At 35.4% G+C, this 17,152-nt stretch overlaps 1 protein-coding gene across 2 annotated transcripts in view; it reads left to right on the top strand.

The window, feature by feature from the left end:
• CDH8 (cadherin 8) overlaps positions 1 to 17,018 on the top strand; it is a 359,018-nt gene extending 342,000 nt beyond the window's left edge. Inside the window, exons 12-13 of one of the 2 annotated variants that reach the window (XM_012781565.2) lie at positions 1,192 to 1,374; positions 7,926 to 17,018. In XM_012781565.2, coding sequence (XP_012637019.1) covers positions 1,192 to 1,374; positions 7,926 to 7,972 — 230 coding nt within the window. In that variant the 3' untranslated portion in view covers positions 7,973 to 17,018. Of the gene's footprint in view, positions 1 to 1,191; positions 6,311 to 7,925 lie in introns of those variants that run through there. The other variant, XM_012781533.2, reaches the window with a different exon arrangement.
• Positions 17,019 to 17,152: the final 134 nt, after the last annotated feature.

Raw genomic sequence — 17,152 nt, 5'->3', positions numbered from 1 at the left:
TTGTGCCCTTTTCAATCCCATCAGCAGTAAAAATATGGACAAAACATAATGGTGGTGGCAGTGGGGAATTGCCCTTATGTAGTCACTACAGCACCTATTATATAAGAAGATCCCTAGATCTGAGACACACTAGTTTACTGCAACTGGGTGTCCTCCTATTCCCACAATAATGGTTTACCTAAACAATGTCTAGGCTGAGCTGTTAAATTCATCAGATCACAAAGTTTGGTGAGATAAAAAGAAAACAAACAAGCCAACAAAAGCTGCATTTTCTTCAAAATAATATTGGGTTCCTCAGATATTTTTCTTGATATTAACATCAAATTAAAATGAAGATTGCACATTAAGGGAAGCATCTATAACCTTTTCATTCAAAAGTCCCATTATAAAACCAAGAATAGACAGTAGAAAAATACAAAAAAGAAGAGTTATATCTTATCCTGCCCTTAAGACATCAAAAACCTTAAAGTAAAGATGGTGTCAGTTACTGTTTTCCCAGTTACATCTGTCTTGCTCACCCAATGCCTTGAATTTGAGCATCACTGTGCTGACATATTTTGCTTCACTAGCCCACGTTTGATCTGGCTGATCTAGCTAGCTAAGTATGTATTCCTTTCCTATTCCCCATCTTTAGGCATCCCTTCCCAGATTGAGGCATTCCAGCGTCCTCCAAGACATGCAACTTTGGCATTCACTTCTTCTGTGAAAGAACATTATTTGATTGGAGAGTGTCTTGAAGAACTGTTAAAACACAAAATATACTAGATATGACCTAGTTTGCTCCTTTTTCTTTGGATAAGGGAGACTTGGAACCAAAATATATTAAAGGGTTGCCCAAGTCACACAGCAAGTTAGTCATACTATCTGTGCTATTTTCTATTTTGTGCTATTCACTCTAGCTATCATAACAGCGTAAAATGTAACTTTTACCATGAATAAATGCAATCTGATTATTTTACCCAGCTCCATCACCATTTAATAAACAGAAGTAATCTGGAATCATATTTACTCAAAATTCAGTGCTCATCTTTTGGAAAGGTGTTTAGCTTAATTCCCTAGTAAATATTATTAAAGCTGTATGATGCTCATACATTTTTGTTTTAAATGCCCCTGTCTCTTAACATATATGGTGTATTTCTTGTGAAATGACATGCGCGTTTGGCTAACTGCTATTTAATATTTTTCCTACAGTCATTGTGGTGCTGTTTGTAACTCTGCGGCGGCATAAAAACGAGCCATTAATTATCAAAGATGATGAAGATGTTCGAGAAAACATCATTCGCTACGATGACGAAGGAGGAGGGGAGGAGGACACAGAGGCTTTTGACATTGCAACGTTACAAAACCCAGATGGAATTAATGGATTTTTACCCCGTAAGGATATTAAACCAGATTTGCAGTTTATGCCAAGGCAAGGGCTTGCTCCAGTTCCGAATGGTGTTGATGTCGATGAATTTATAAATGTCAGGCTTCACGAGGCAGATAATGACCCCACGGCCCCGCCATATGACTCCATTCAGATATATGGCTATGAAGGGCGAGGGTCTGTGGCTGGCTCCCTCAGCTCTTTGGAGTCCACCACATCAGACTCAGACCAGAATTTTGACTACCTCAGTGACTGGGGTCCCCGTTTTAAGAGACTGGGCGAACTCTACTCTGTTGGTGAAAGTGACAAAGAAACTTGACAGTGGATTATAAATGAATCACTGGAACTGAGCATTCTGTAATATTCTAGGGTCACTCCCCTTAGATACAACCAATGTGGCTATTTGTTTTAGAGGCAAGTTTAGCACCAATCATCTATAAACTCAACCACATTTTAATGTTGAACCAAAAAATAATGATAATTTAAAATAAAAAATATATGTTAGGAGGTTATAAATCTTGTGGAGTGTGAATTAAGTATGTGGAGTGTCTAGAAGTCTTTGGATATTTGATATTTACCTGACCACCACAGACAAAGATTGGGATCCTGGCTAATCCTTAGAGAAATGGTTTTTAAAAAGAGGAAAAAATCAAAATTAAAAGGTGCTTTCTTAGGAAAAATAAATAAAAAAATAAAAAGGACCTGCAAGGAATCTGCTGCTGATATATGTCTTCTGCAAGGATTTTTATGAATGCAAATGGTTTTTTCCCCTTCACCAATAAGGATCCCGCTACAAATGATAAAGCAATACTTGGTCTGCTGTACACTGTAACTTTTTGGAGTTTTGAGAGGCCTCTTAGATTATACGGTACGGTGACCACACATTGTACATAATTGTTGGCCCCACTCACCAGAGACTGAATAGCATCTTTAAATATTGTGTCGAGCCTTAAAATATTCACATGTTCCTAATCCATTCCAGGGTGGGGCTTGCCAACTCAGTGGTGGGAGGAGAGAAATCCCATTCAAACACGCGTGTTTGCTAGAAGCAGGACTCCTCTTCCCTCCGCTTCATCTTCTTCCACAAGGACACAAAGATAAAACTGTATCACACAGTGGACTACATAAGAGACAGATGGTTTTATTGCTAGCGCGTGAATTTATTTGTTTAATCCTCGAAATAAATATTTTATTGATGTCCATTAATGCTTTTATTTATTAAGGTTGGTAATCTATAGATTAAGGGAATATATGGGGGAAAAGAACCTAAATTATATCCATTAATAATCCTTTAGATTGTTTTATATAAATATATACAATGAATGTTTAATACATGTACATTTTGATGAGATGAGTATGGCAGGCAATATTATCAAAAGGAGAGCGAATAGCCTCTTTAGAGTAGAAAGTGTTATTGTAACTGGGGATGGCAGGAATAGCATTTTCCCAGAGAAACTTTTGGACTGTTTTCTATTTTGTTCATAATCCTCGTATTCGGTGTTTTTACTACAAGCACAAACATCTGAAAGTATATTGATTCCTGTGAATATTTAAACTTTAGACTTTTAGATACCTACCTGATTCCCTGCCCAAGAAACATGCTTCAAGTTACCCCCACTGTTTTAGAGCAGGAACTGATTTGTACATAATTTCATTGCTTATGTTTTTAGTACTTCTCACCCTGATCTTCATGGTAATGCACAGAATGTCTTAGACTCCAAACAAAAGAACAGCACTAGAAGATGTGGGCATATTTAGTTTGTAATGCAAACCTGCCATTTAGGAGTAGAAAATGTATGATAAAACTCAAGTATTACATGCAGATCATTTTAATTTTCTACTTTGCTTTAATGCAATATTGTTTATTTATTCCATGTATTGTATTCAGAGAAACTCCTGTATTGTTTCCTACTTTGTGAAATATATTTTTATAAATACCTCTGTTGTCATCAATTTTTTTTCAGTCAGTTGAAGATCTATTAACAGAATAGTCAACACTAATTAAAATTCCAAAATGTTCAAGCAAATCATCCCAAGGGTCACTTTTGTTTGTAAGAGTCTTTATTATAAAGAGCCAGAGAACAGAAATGACTTGCCAAATATCACATACCAGGATACCAGCAGGGATGTAAAAGGAACATGGAGCACCTCAAGGCTAGTCCAGTTGTGTCATTTGGGTCCTTCTAGAAGCAGACACATTGAGCAGGGAAAGGCTACAGACAAGTTTGCAGACCTAAAACTCATAAAAATAAAGGGATCAGGAATCAGGATTTGGTAAGAGAATCATAGACTGCAATGCAGACCCTGGCAAAATCTTCTCCTGCCCAACAGTGGATTCTGGAGTGGAAAAGTGTCCATTTGAGCATTATGCCATTGGGCAAAATAGTCAGGCTATGGTTCTCTGCCATCTCAGTCATTGGCTTAGGGCTACTAAAAAGAGCATGGTTTTGGCTCAAAGACTGAGGCACCAACTTGCAGAGGTTACTTCCACTGTGACAGAAACAAAATGTTTGAATAGTCTAAGAATTTATAGTTATCCAGTGGCTTAATCAACTTTTTATTGAGCTTCTGTTGCCTGGGAATAGTTCATCTTTTATACTTATCACTATGACTATTAAACACTTTTTCTTGAGGTCAAAGGGATGGTCCAAAGTGATTTTTTAAATATACCAGGACTTGGCACAGTGTCTAAGACAAATACATGATGCATATAAATTATTAATAATAGTTGTAGTAATAATCAATAGTAATATTCCTACTATCATACACATTCTAAACCAAGGTGAGAATTTGTTTTATACTTATGTCTGGCACATCAGACTCATCTCTAGTATGCTTTGCAGTGAAGTGCCCATAGATTACAGGCACACAAATATGTCTAACAAAAAGATTATACCATTTTTTTCAGGAATATAAAATCTATATTCTCCGTTATTGGCAATCAATAAGATAATCTTCATATGGTGGTTTTTGTGGGCAGGAGATAATGTCTGATGGACTAGTTTCCAAAATCCTGCCTCAAAATTCCCTTTACCCAAGGAAAAGATAATGAAAGCATGGATCTCTCTCTAATTTTCTTTGCCACCGTCATGCTAGCATTTTGTGCTTAAAAGCTCATTTCAGGTTTTAAAATGTGGAATCAAGTGAATAACACTTTGTTTGTTAATTGCACTGAACTATACTTTTAGAGATTCCCAAATTTAACTAAAAATCTGAGGAACTCACACACACACACACACACACAGAGTTTGGCTTAAGATTTTACTTTAGCAGCAGACTTGCCAGGATTTCCTTAACCAAAAGAGGTCAAGGGTGTTCCCAGTCTTTTTTAGGAGTTAATTATTTCATACTCAACCTGATAGGTAACATTTTATTAAAGTGACTGTTTTTACCTCTGGGCACTGTTTTCTGTCCCATCAATATTGACATGGCGGAGACAAGGTATCTCTGCCTAACTGAGAACAGTTAAGTTGAAGTGAAGTGACAAAATTTTTCCCCTGGCCTGCCTCACAATTCAAGATTCCTATCTGGGGAACTGATGCCTCCCTGGGTGATTGAACACCATATGGGATCAATACAGCCCCTACTCTGTCTATTATTTGATCAACTCATATTACAAAAATATCTCTTGAACATTTGTATGTGCATAATATATGTATAACATAGGAGTGCATTCCTTCCAATAATTTTATGAGTACATTTATAATACGTTTTTAAAAGTTTACAATAGGATGATTAAAATTTGCTATAAATTAAATTCGTGTGTTCACCTTGCCACACAGAATTATGATTTGTAGGATATAAGCTTCACAGTGAAAATGTTTTGGAAAAAAATGTGTGGGTAAGCATATGTGTATGTATAAAGAAAAAGAAAACTGGGATTCACTAGCATCACCAGTAAAGCCAGGAAGCTTAGAAAAAGACAAATGTGTCTTTGGGAGAGTTTGCTTAATCAGATGCTTAAAGTAAGACAAGTCTCTGCATGAGACTTAGAAATCTCCTAGGAGCAGCCGGATTCCACACTGAGACTCAACACAGTTCTGGGCTATGCCGTATTTTGGAGAAGGAAAAGCGAGTGCTGAGAGCTAAGTAGCCAATTACTCTTTATAGCCACATAAAGACTAGAGGCAAGTAGACCCTTCCAACAAGTTGTATTATGCGATCGCTGGCTTTGCAGGGAATCTCACGAATGTATAACCTTCTGATTGCCTTTTTGATTGAAAGTTCCATCTGAGATCAGGGCAGTGCAACCAGTAATAAGATTTCAAAAAATCCCATCACTGGCACTGTCGGAAAGGCTGAGCATGACTGAAATCCTATCATTGTCAGTCAAAAAGACAAGGTAACAGTGGGCATCACTATAAAAGCTCTATAAATGCACAATTTTAACATGAATATCAACATTGAAAAGAATATATATATTCTTATATATATGCACATACACACATGCATACAATTAAGGTACTGGGGATAATTTATATTTGTAATTTTTCATCTCACAATCTCACATACTATGAAAAAACCTGGAATTGTGTCTCTCTGTTTTCCTGAATCTAATCCTGAGTTTGAAAGAAATTGGAATGAGGGTAAGGGTTTTAAATGCAGGTTTCTAATTGTGAACAGAATAATGGCTCATAATATCTGGGATTAAAATCAAATATGTCCCTTGTGAAGCTGAATTTAGATTTTTTTATATCATTGTATTTTTTAAATTTTTTAATTCTTATGGATACATATAGTTGTATATATTTATAAGGCACATATGATGTTTTGATATAGGTATACAATGTGAGTTAATCAAATCAGGACAATTAGGGTATTTATCACCTCAATCATTTATCATTTCTCTGTGTTAAGAAATTCCAATAAGGAGAAAATCATTGTGGAATATATTTAGCATTTTCCAAGGAATACTTTTTTTCCCATATTTATTTTCCTTCAATTTCAATACTATTTTATTTGCTATACAAAGTTTTTTTTACTCTGTTACTCATTTAGCCTAATAGTTTTGAATATATTATTTGGTTTTATAGTTATTGCTTTTTATGATAATGGTAAAAGATAATATCTTCTATGTCTACTATTAAAATAGACATTTATTTTTATCATTTCCTTCTTAGTCAATACACTTTTATGCATTACATGGATACTCTTAATATTTAAGATACTCTATCCTAGTCTTTTGGGCACAGTTCTAGTCTTACGAGGGACATAAAATTAAAAAGTTCTCTGACTTGTTGGATTATCTGAGGGACAAGTATTTTGTCTACTATGTTTATTGAGCATTTGTCAGCACAGGAATTAGGCAACATTTGACATGAAAAAAAAAAGTAAATATGGCAGCATCCCCAAACTTATTTCCTTTACTTTCTCAATGGTGTCAATCAATCTCATCTAAACTCATTGTCAAAACATTCTTTGCCTATCGTTAGATAGCATTCGAATGTGGGTTTATTCTTACATTGGTGTGACGTCAAAGCCTCTTAGCTTTCAACTAAAGAATTCTCTCTGTGGTTATAATGAGAAGCTTGTAATGATAACAAAGAGGTTCTAAGTCATATATAACTATGAAGAGAAAGTAAGTGACTCCAAATGGGGAGATTCAAGAAAGCATCACAGGCTAGATGCAGTGGCTCACACCTATAATCTTAGCACTCTGGGAGGCCAAGGCGGGGTGGGGGAGATTGGGGATCACTCAAGGTCAGGAGTTCGAAACCAGCCTGAGCAAGAGCGAGACCCTGTCTCTACTAAAAATAGAAAGAAATTAATCAGCCAACTAAAAACATACATAGAAAAAATTAGCTGGGCATGGCATGCCTGTAGTCCCAGCTACTCGGGAGGCTGAGGCAGAAGGATTGTTTGAGCCCAGGAGTTTGAGCTTGCTGTGAGCCAGGCTGATGCCACGGCACTCACTCTAGCCTGGGCAACAGAGTGAGACTCTATCTCAAAAAAGAAAAAAAAAAAAAAAAAAAAGAAGGCATCACAGAGAAATTTTCAAAAAAGATGAGACTGAAGAATGAGTACAACAAAAATCACAAATTTTCAAGTATCTAAAAAGGAAAATTGTAAAAAGCACTATATTTCAGGATGAATGGAACATTTGGGACATTGAGAGACATCCAGAAATTGGGTGCTCAGGGGAGAATTCTAGGTTTGCCTAAATTGTGGAATGTTTCTGGATGAGAAAAATGAGATTCAGAGACTTCATAAGAAATTTTCAGGGTTAAATTACACATCTAATAAGTGAGATAAGCAGGAATGGAACTCTGGTTTTCTGGATCATTTCCTGGGTTGTAACATTGTGGTTGTGCATGTAATTCTCCCCCTTCCTTTGTTTATGGAAGTTTCATCTAGGTCTCAAGGTCAGTAGGCATTTGCTGGAGAAAATGGTGCCTTTGGGTAATTTTCGCCCAACTTGAGTTACCTGACTCCATCTAATTCACACCTTGAATGCAAGTATTGCATTTATCTCTCCTAATTATCTCTACTAATAGATAATAGATATCTCTTGCAATTATCTCTACTAATAGATAATACATATCTCTATTATTATTCACAGATCACAGAAGAGGGTTGCTAGGAGGAATATCACCAGATGCTGTCTGAAGAGAAAGACTGCAGAAAGCAATGGCTTCAATGAACTCAGAGGCCAGGACCAGAAAACCAAATGAGAGGTCACTAAAAGCAAATTTTAATTTATTGAGATTTCCTCTGTATATGAAAATATCTCCAAGGCCATTCTATGACTCTTCACAAATATGAGAAAGATTTTTAACAACTATGGTCTAAGATTAAACATGACAATTTAGGAATCATTGGGATCACTTCCTTTCCCCAATGTATACTTTACCTTGATTATGATTTTGTCTACAATTTTTTTTTTTTTAGGTTTTGTTTAACTCAACTTCTAAAGGTTCGTAGCTATTTCATATTTGTCAAGTCTGATTGTTGAGTATGTGAATGGATGTTTTTGGCTCAGTGTTCGAGCTATAAATAACAATATTTCCAATAAACTGAAAAAAAAAGACCTTTCAAACAAAACTTTTTTTCTACAAAATATGTTCTAGATACTATACTAATAACAGGAAAAAAAAAGAGATATGACCAACACATGTCTCTTGCCACTCAAAGACATGGAGTAAATTATTACATTGGATAAATTATAAAAGGAAATAAATGATAAAACATTGGATTTGGTTATGCTGTAGAAGAGCTAAGCAGACAGTGTTTTGAAAGTGCAGAGAAAGAATATCTATCTAAGCCTGCCAAGGCATAGTATCTTACTAGGGGCTGTGTTAGAATGAGTCTTGGGGGAGCACACTGTGTCAGAAGCATCAGAAGATAATGCCAGGCTAAGATCCAGGCACTGGAATAGGAAAGATCATGCTGAAAGGATGTCTCAATGGACTTTGCCACCAATGTTTCTTATCCTAACAAGTTCTCCACATGACTAAACTTCCAGTATCCTTATTTACTGAGCAAATATGTACCAAGTATTTCCATGAATTTAAGTGTTGGGAATATAACATTGAATAGGACAGAAGAATTCTATTTTTTCAAAGACATGGTAGTGTAGAAGAAATGTAGATTAGTAGAAATAAGAAAAAAACAAATCAGTATGAAATGGATGGGAAACTAAATTCTTAGAGTGGACAGGGTGATATTTAAGTTGCCATGTGAACTTGTCTTAATAAGAGCAAACCATAACAAAGTGTTTGGGAATATTTGTGTTAATGTTCTCCTGTACTAAACCAATGGCATATACAAGAAATGAAAATGAGTCCAACTCATCATGGATAAGGGGGGAAAAGACACAGTGGATGCAGAGAGCTAGGCAGAAACCATTTTATCCAGGTTCTTGCCAATCAAGATAAGGAACTTATATCCACTTTATGTGAAAGAGGAGGAAATTGCAAGGATCCAAAAGCTGAGGGATGATATGATCTGCCTTATAGTTTTGAAATAATCACTCTAGTCCATGTATGAAAATAAGATTGTAGGGGACAAGAATGAAAGTGAGAAACCCAGATATGAGGTTGTTGCCATAGCCCAAGGAAGAGATTATCTTGACTTGGTGGAGTGTTAATAGAGATAGAAGAAATAGATAGAACCAAGATATGTTTTGGATATAAAATTGGTGATAATGACAGTTGCATTGGATATGCAAAATGAAGGAAAGATGGAATTTAATATTAACTCCTGGAGTTTTTGGTTTGAACAACTATGTGATTGGTGGGGCCATTTACAAAATTGAGAAGTCAGGAAATAGATTTGTTTATCAAAGGCTGACATCCTAACTTTTGTAATCAAACGATGCAGAAAATGATGGTGGAAATCAGAGTCCTTTAGGAATTCCTACATGGTGTATATAAGGAACTATGGTAGTCAGGATTCTTCAGAGACACAGAAACAATAGGAGAGATGGCTATATAGAGAGATTTATGATGAGGAAGTGCCTCATGAGATTATGAAGGATGAGCAATCCTATGATCTGTTGTCTGCCAGCTAGAGCCCCAGGAAAGCCCATGTTGTAGTTCAGTCTGAGTCCAAAGGCCTGAGGATCAGGGGAGACAATAGTGTAATCCCAGTGTGAGCACAGGAGAAGATGAGTTGAGATAGTTCAGTTTAGAAGAAAAGGGGGACAAATTTCTCCCTCCTATATAGGCCCTCAATGGATTAGATGATACTCACCTACATTGGAGAGGGCAATCTACTTTACTGAGTCTACTGCTTCAAATGATAACCTCCTCTGGAAATACCCTCACAGACCTACCCAGAGATAAGGTTTAATTTGGACACTCCATGGCCTAGTCAAGTTGACATGCAAAATTAAGCATTACAGGGAGCACCCAGAAAACATTACTACATGTTGATTCTTCTATATATAGATACTTGAGTCAATAAAGTTCACAAGAGACCTGATAAATCTCAAGAAAAAAAGGTCTGGCCGGACTTCGAACTTTATATTTTTTAGCTTTCTATAAATTGAAAAAAAAAAAAAAAGTAGAGGCTCCACTTCAGTGATTTAGTTCATTCTTGGCTGGGGTATGATGGATTTACTTACTGGAAATGTTTCTTAATGGAAATGAGGACATATATACTGAAACATTTATCTATACTTACCTAAAAGTAGGAAAAAGCACACATAGCTTTATATGTAAACATAATATGTTGTCTAGGAAGCACTCCTGAGGTATATATTTTCTCTTTGGACTGAATATTAATTCTCAAAAGAAGAAATATTTGGTCTTTGTGGTTCAGGTATGATAAAAAAAAATATCATTACAAAACACCCTCAAACAAATCTTTTGTTTGTTTGTTTATTGACACTTACTGATAAAGTTCACCTGGCTTTCTGGAAGTTTAGGGGGTTGGCACTTAAGAAATGCTGGGTGCATGGGATTGAAGCAATATCAGGCTGGAGGGAAAAGTCTTATGCAAAATAAGTATAAGAAATTCTTATATAAAAAGCTAATTTAAAAGAATGAATCTAAATTTATTTTGCCCTCATTTTGCTATGAGCCTTGTGCAAGGTGTACTGGGCTTGGACAAAGACAGAAAAACTCAATCACTCTCCTTGAGAGCTTACATTCTTCTACAGTAGCTTGACACAGGTCTTTGTTTTACAAATCATTGCATTGTGTTTATACACACACACACAAACACACACACATGTTTTAGTACTTTCAAATTGCTATAAGAACACTGAATCAAAATAATTAATGCTTAATGAGTTCAGGGATAGGAACATATCTATTGAGCTGTGCCATATAGAGAAAGTTAAGAAAACAATTGATCATTATGGTCAGATATGGGATATATAGACAAAGATAATATCACAAGTGAAAAATAGGAGGACATGAAGACCCAAAATGGCTAGAAAATGCTAAAACTTGGCAGGGATAAAGTAAGAACAGAAAATTGCAGATCCATTTTTTGTTTTTATAAAAACATCAATTGAATCTAATAGTGTAGTATTAAGTAATACTTTTTGTTTTGATATGATTCATACTAGTAATATAAAGATAATCTTACATAATAGTTAACTGACAATGAAAAACAAAAATATCATATGAACATTTCAATAGATGTATTGAAAAAACATCTGGTAGAGTTCATGAACTAGCTAAGATAAGAAAACTAAGCAATAAGCATAGATGAGAACATCTTTAAATTGATAAAGGGCAATCTACCTAAATTGCATAGCAAACAAAATAATTAATAGGAATTATAAGGCACATTCCTTTAAGATGAAGACAAAAGAAAGTCTATCATTTTAAATCCATGATCCAAGTGTTGGTGAAAATTTTAAAAATGAGAAGATTCATACACTGCATCTCTCTTTAAATCCAGTGATGTCGCATTGTGGAGTAAATCCCAGAGAAACCCTTGCACAGACTTAAAAGTGAATATAGCCAATGTTACTCATTACACTGTGCCTTTTTTTTTAAGTGTGGTTCTAGAAGCACTGAATGAGTCTACACTGGGAAAACGGATATTATATCCACCTAATAAACACTAAGGTCTACGACGGGGGATTTAGAAGTAATAAAATAAATGCACACAGGCCAACATGCATCCATTTTGAAAACATTGTCAAGTGAAAGAATGTAAAATAAAGAATGAAACTTATGCCCCAATAACAACTGTATTAATTTAAAAAACACATCCACAGAAATATACATTTTACAAGAATACTTATCAAGAATATTTATTTTTGCACGTGAGAAAAAAGAATGGCTCAACTCTTTGCACTTGAGGCCTAATAACTAAATGGATGCATAAATAATACTAAAATAAATAAGATGAAGTGTGCTTAGGAAAAATGGTATATAACACATTCTTTGGACTTGGTGTTTCATGAAGAGGAGGAAGCATTGCAATGAGAATAGATGATGTTCTGACTACGAAAATTCATATGTTCTAAGGAACATAGACTAAGATGGGAACACCAGCCTATGGAATTGTGTTATTCTAAATGACAGGAATCTATATTATTCTGAAAAGTATTTTGAGTGAAAGGTTTAGATTTTCTAATATATTTTACATTTGGTGAAATCTCTAGGCTATTCAAATCCCTTTTAGAGGTCATGATCTACATCTGCAAAATAAAACCTCTTAGAAATCTTATTGAAATAAAAACCTTTTTGTTGTTGTTTATCCCAAGATTTCTCAAATAAATTAATTATGATTTTTTACACTGAAAAGCCAATTACATCTTTCTAGATATATACATTTATGTAAAATAAAATTTGAGCATCACTATTTGACTCAGTAGACACCACTATTGGAATCAATAGACAAACTGAGAATTTTTAAGAAGTGGAGGGATATAGTCAAATCTAATTTGCTTTCCTTCTTTTCAATGGGGTCATATTAAGAATATAAACATCTATTTATTGAGCATCTACACTGCACATAGGTTGGTGATAAGTGCAATTGGAAATAAAACTGTAGAAAAAGTCCCAGATTTTGTTTGCACAGAGTTAACTGGAGAAAGATTTAACACATGGAGATAATGAGATGTTGTGACCTACTATATTTGACAGTATGTACAGGGAGGGATGAAGTGTGAGGAAACTGTCATTTGGCATTAGAAAACAGAAAAGGTCAAGAAAGGTGGCTGGAAAAAGCAATGTGCAAGAAGTTGATCTTGTTTGTTAGGCTTGATTCACCATTTGGGAGAAGTGACAATTATTGTTCACATAAGTTATTGCTATAGTCTACTGGATAGTCTCTATGTTACTAATCTTCTCCCTCTTCAATCTCTGGAAATCTGTATTATCAAGTAAACTGTCTAAAAACACCACATATAACTAGCCATTCTTCTGCCAAGAATTTGAAATGGCTTGCTAATCATTCGTCACTGTTGCTTTTAATTTTTGGTTAAGTATATATTTGAAGAACTTATTACATGACAGGTTTTGACGAAACATAACTCCTTCCCGAAAGAAATTACTTCCAAGCTGGTTTTAAGGTCCATAATGGAGAAGAGTGGCCTTCTTATATTAAACAATGACCTCCATGCCAACAAAATCCACCCCAACTTATTCATCTAACCTCTTCTCGCTTTGCATTGGTCAAGATAGGATTCTCCCTCTCAATGACCTTTGCTGAAAACTTTCAGAAATGCCCTTCTTCCCATTGGTATTTAATTATAGACATTATTATATTTATCTTTCAGGTTCCAATCAGAGTAGTGGGCATGTGGGCACAGAGATCAGATATGAATTTCCAGGTGTTAGGCAGCATTCTAGGAAAAAATGACAAAGTGTATAGAGTGAGTTATTTTATAAATAAAGGAAGTAGTTCTCTGAGGTTTAAAAAAATGTTGGAGATAGAAAAGATTTAGCCTAGTTCAACATCTATATTGCCTTTAAAGAACAATGGTTAGTTTGGGAGGCAGGGTGCTGTGGGGGGACTAATAGAATACTAACCCAATTCAAATGAAACATTAATTTGTCATGTTTATTGAGCATGGAAATGACTACTTTGAGGAATACAAAGATTTATATGACACAGTCCTTAGATTGTATGCCTTTAACATGCGATTGTCTCTCCTGATTTCAATGTCATTCTCCATAAAACAAAGGGAACTATCTGCTACATCACTTGCTTTCAAATTGTACTTCACAGACATTAAAAACAGGTGCTGCTAATGATCACGAATGAAAAGAAAATTCAGCTAACAGTGCCATCGATCTTCCATCATCACTATCTTCCATCATCACTTGAACTTACCCCCTGCCACATTCTTTATTTGATAAATTGAGGTATCAAATAAATTACAGTCGAAGGAAACTTTTTCTGTTTGGCTTAAAAACCTTTCTGAACAGCCCGATATTTTTCAAAAATCCCTTCCAAATTATGTGTTTCCCTCAAAAAAAAACTGCGCATTTTAATATGACCACTTTTTCTGTGACAGAAGAAGAGAGTTGAAATGATTTTGAAGTTTGCTACATAGGATAAAAATGGCATCAAAATAATTTTTCCCCAGGGAAAAAGAACAAAGAGATTTTGTTCTATAACATTTTGTCTATCTTATCAGGAAGACCATTTACAGGAACACAGACATCTTGTACTGAGTTGTTATGGCCACCGTGTGACTGCTCTGAAAACCTGAAAGAATTATTTATAAGTTTTATCAGTGTTTGCAGTGGGAACAGGCATCTTCATGTCATTATATTTCTCACGCCTTGGGATGTTCCTGAAAGGCCCATGTTGAATTGATGGAATACTAGTATTTTATAGTGTATCATTCATATAATTTAGGCTCATATTATTTCTAAATTTGTCCACGAAAATATTCTGGCATTGAAGAATGTAGAAACTCATTCTTCTAGACTTATTATGATGATTTTGTAATCACAGTGAAAATTTTAAGCAATGATGGCTTTGTAACCATACTGACACATGATCACTCTCTTCTCTTTTATCTAATGCTAATATCTCCAAGGATGGCACACTCAGCACTAAATTCCTCAGTGATGAATTATAAATACTCTCAGAAATGTGCTTGTGGTACAATGATGAAGATGTCTTCAAGGTCGTTTCCTAAGTTAAGTACTCCATAGCTGGATGGAGATGTGTAAATAAGATATTTAAACCAATTCTCCATGCTACACCCCACCAACTCATCGCTAAAATCAAACCTTATAAAATCCTCCTGATCAATTAGAGGAGGATGCAGTAAGAAATACAAAGTTAAGGCATTTCGGATTGTCTCTTCTAACCACCCAGCTCCCTTGTAACCACAAATGATCACATCATGGCCATACTCAAAGAATGTGAACCTAATAAAGAGCAATGATATCTTTCTGTGATCTCACTCTGAAATTGTTCCTGTTTCACTTTTTGTGATTATTTCCTTTTTGGCCTAGCTTGTTGGCTGACTCCCTCATGGTTCAACCTTCTCTGATGCTATGGGTTGACCCATGCACTTTATTCTGCTTCCTACTCTGAAATTGGATGACCTAGTTCTTTGAAAAAAATTATTGGCTTCTTCTTGGGTGACCCATTGGATATGAAAATATGGCCTCTGAGTTATATAATGTTCGTATCTATGCAATTGGAATGTTCGATTTTTAATTTCTGCAGAATCGCTCCTCTGTACTGCATTATTAGGTAAGGAGAGTTCAATCCGCTCCCATTGGATATGAAGGTCAGAAACGGGGTTGTGGCTCGGTATCCTGACCGAAAAGACATGGAATACTCAAATAAGAGAACTAAGGGTGGCTTAATGAGTATATAATTCCAAGTATATGGACATAGGTAAGGACAATCAAGAAAGGTATGCAGAATTCCAAAGCTAACAATAGAAAGTAACCCACTAATATTCTTTGGGATGACTGCAAAATGAGAATAAATAATTCCTGGAAATTGGAAGGAAAGCTAAAGTTTTATCTGTAGTGTAGGAGACAGGAGCAGTGGCAAAGAAAAGTGATTGTTCCCTTTGATTTTTGTAGAATCTCACCAATCATCAGGGGATAAGACAGGGAGAAAGATAGAAGTAATCAGGAGAAAACAAAGTAAAATATTGTTAAATGGTTAATCAATTAAGCATCATGGGATACTATTTTCATAGGTTTGCATAAATGTCAATAAAATAAGTGCTATTTTTGTCATTACACAACAGATTAAAAGACTGAGACTCCAAAATATGAAGTAACTAGATCAAAATCACATTTTTACCTGATTACAAAGATGGATATTCACAGCCCATGAGTGATGAATGGCCACCAGTTGATATTTCTAGTAGGTACCAAAAACATGATCTCACTTGTTTGCATTAACAGGGCTCGGCAACACTCTCAACTTATCTTCATTGTGGCAGTGATCTTTGCAAAGTTCTACTTTCAAATGGAATTGAAACATCTCCTGATTTTTATGAAATCCTTAGCCTGCTATTTTCTCTCATCTTTAGAAAAAAATCAGCCTTTTTTCTATTACCTGTGAACAATTTCAGAAAAATTGTCACTTTTTGCTGGGGCTTTCTTTGCATTCACAGGATAACTATGCTTAGACACAAGATTTCCAATATGACCCAGCCTACCCTTTTTACCTGGGCATACATTTGGAAGAATTTCTCTTTGTAGCTATAAAATTCAATCCAAGAAATAATTTTGGAATGTTTCAATATCTCTTATACTTATGACATAGGTAGTAACCAAATGTGACCTCACGGTTGCCAGATATTGTGAGCCTGTGCTTGTTCTGAACTACTGGGAAGAAGTGGTGATTTCTGAACACACCTGACAAGCAAAAATCGCATGTACCTCAACCAATGATACTAGGAGATAACAAACTATTAAACTCTCATTCATACATGGGAATTTAGCAGATACATATGTGAACTCATCTTCTTACCTGACACTGAACACCTTTGTATACTTGTGTACTGTGTAGTAAATAAATAAATAAACAAGCTTTTCCCAAACACATGTTATAGAGTTATTTATTTAGCCAATGTTTATTGGGTGCCCCCTTCTGCTAGAGATTATATTGAATTATGGGTACACAATTAGATATGTAAATGACATGGTCCCTGCTTTTCTGGATCTATCAGAGTGGGGGTTGTGGGCAACAGCCTAAATGCACACACCAAAATAAAAAATTTATATGTTGTGCAATGAGTTACTGGTACAAGCCTTCACCAGTGTGTCCTGCACAAGGTGCTCAGGCAAGGTGGCGGGGGGTGAGGGGGGAAGGAAATAAACGGAGAAAGAAATCTAACCTGACTACATTGCCAAGCCATGTGTCATTGTGTATGGCTATGGCAGCTTGGAG

Source organism: Microcebus murinus, chromosome 20 (genome assembly GCF_040939455.1).
Source record: "Microcebus murinus isolate Inina chromosome 20, M.murinus_Inina_mat1.0, whole genome shotgun sequence".
In the NCBI taxonomy this organism is placed as follows: Eukaryota; Metazoa; Chordata; class Mammalia; order Primates; family Cheirogaleidae; genus Microcebus; species Microcebus murinus.
This window is presented reverse-complemented; position numbering and strand designations above follow the sequence as displayed.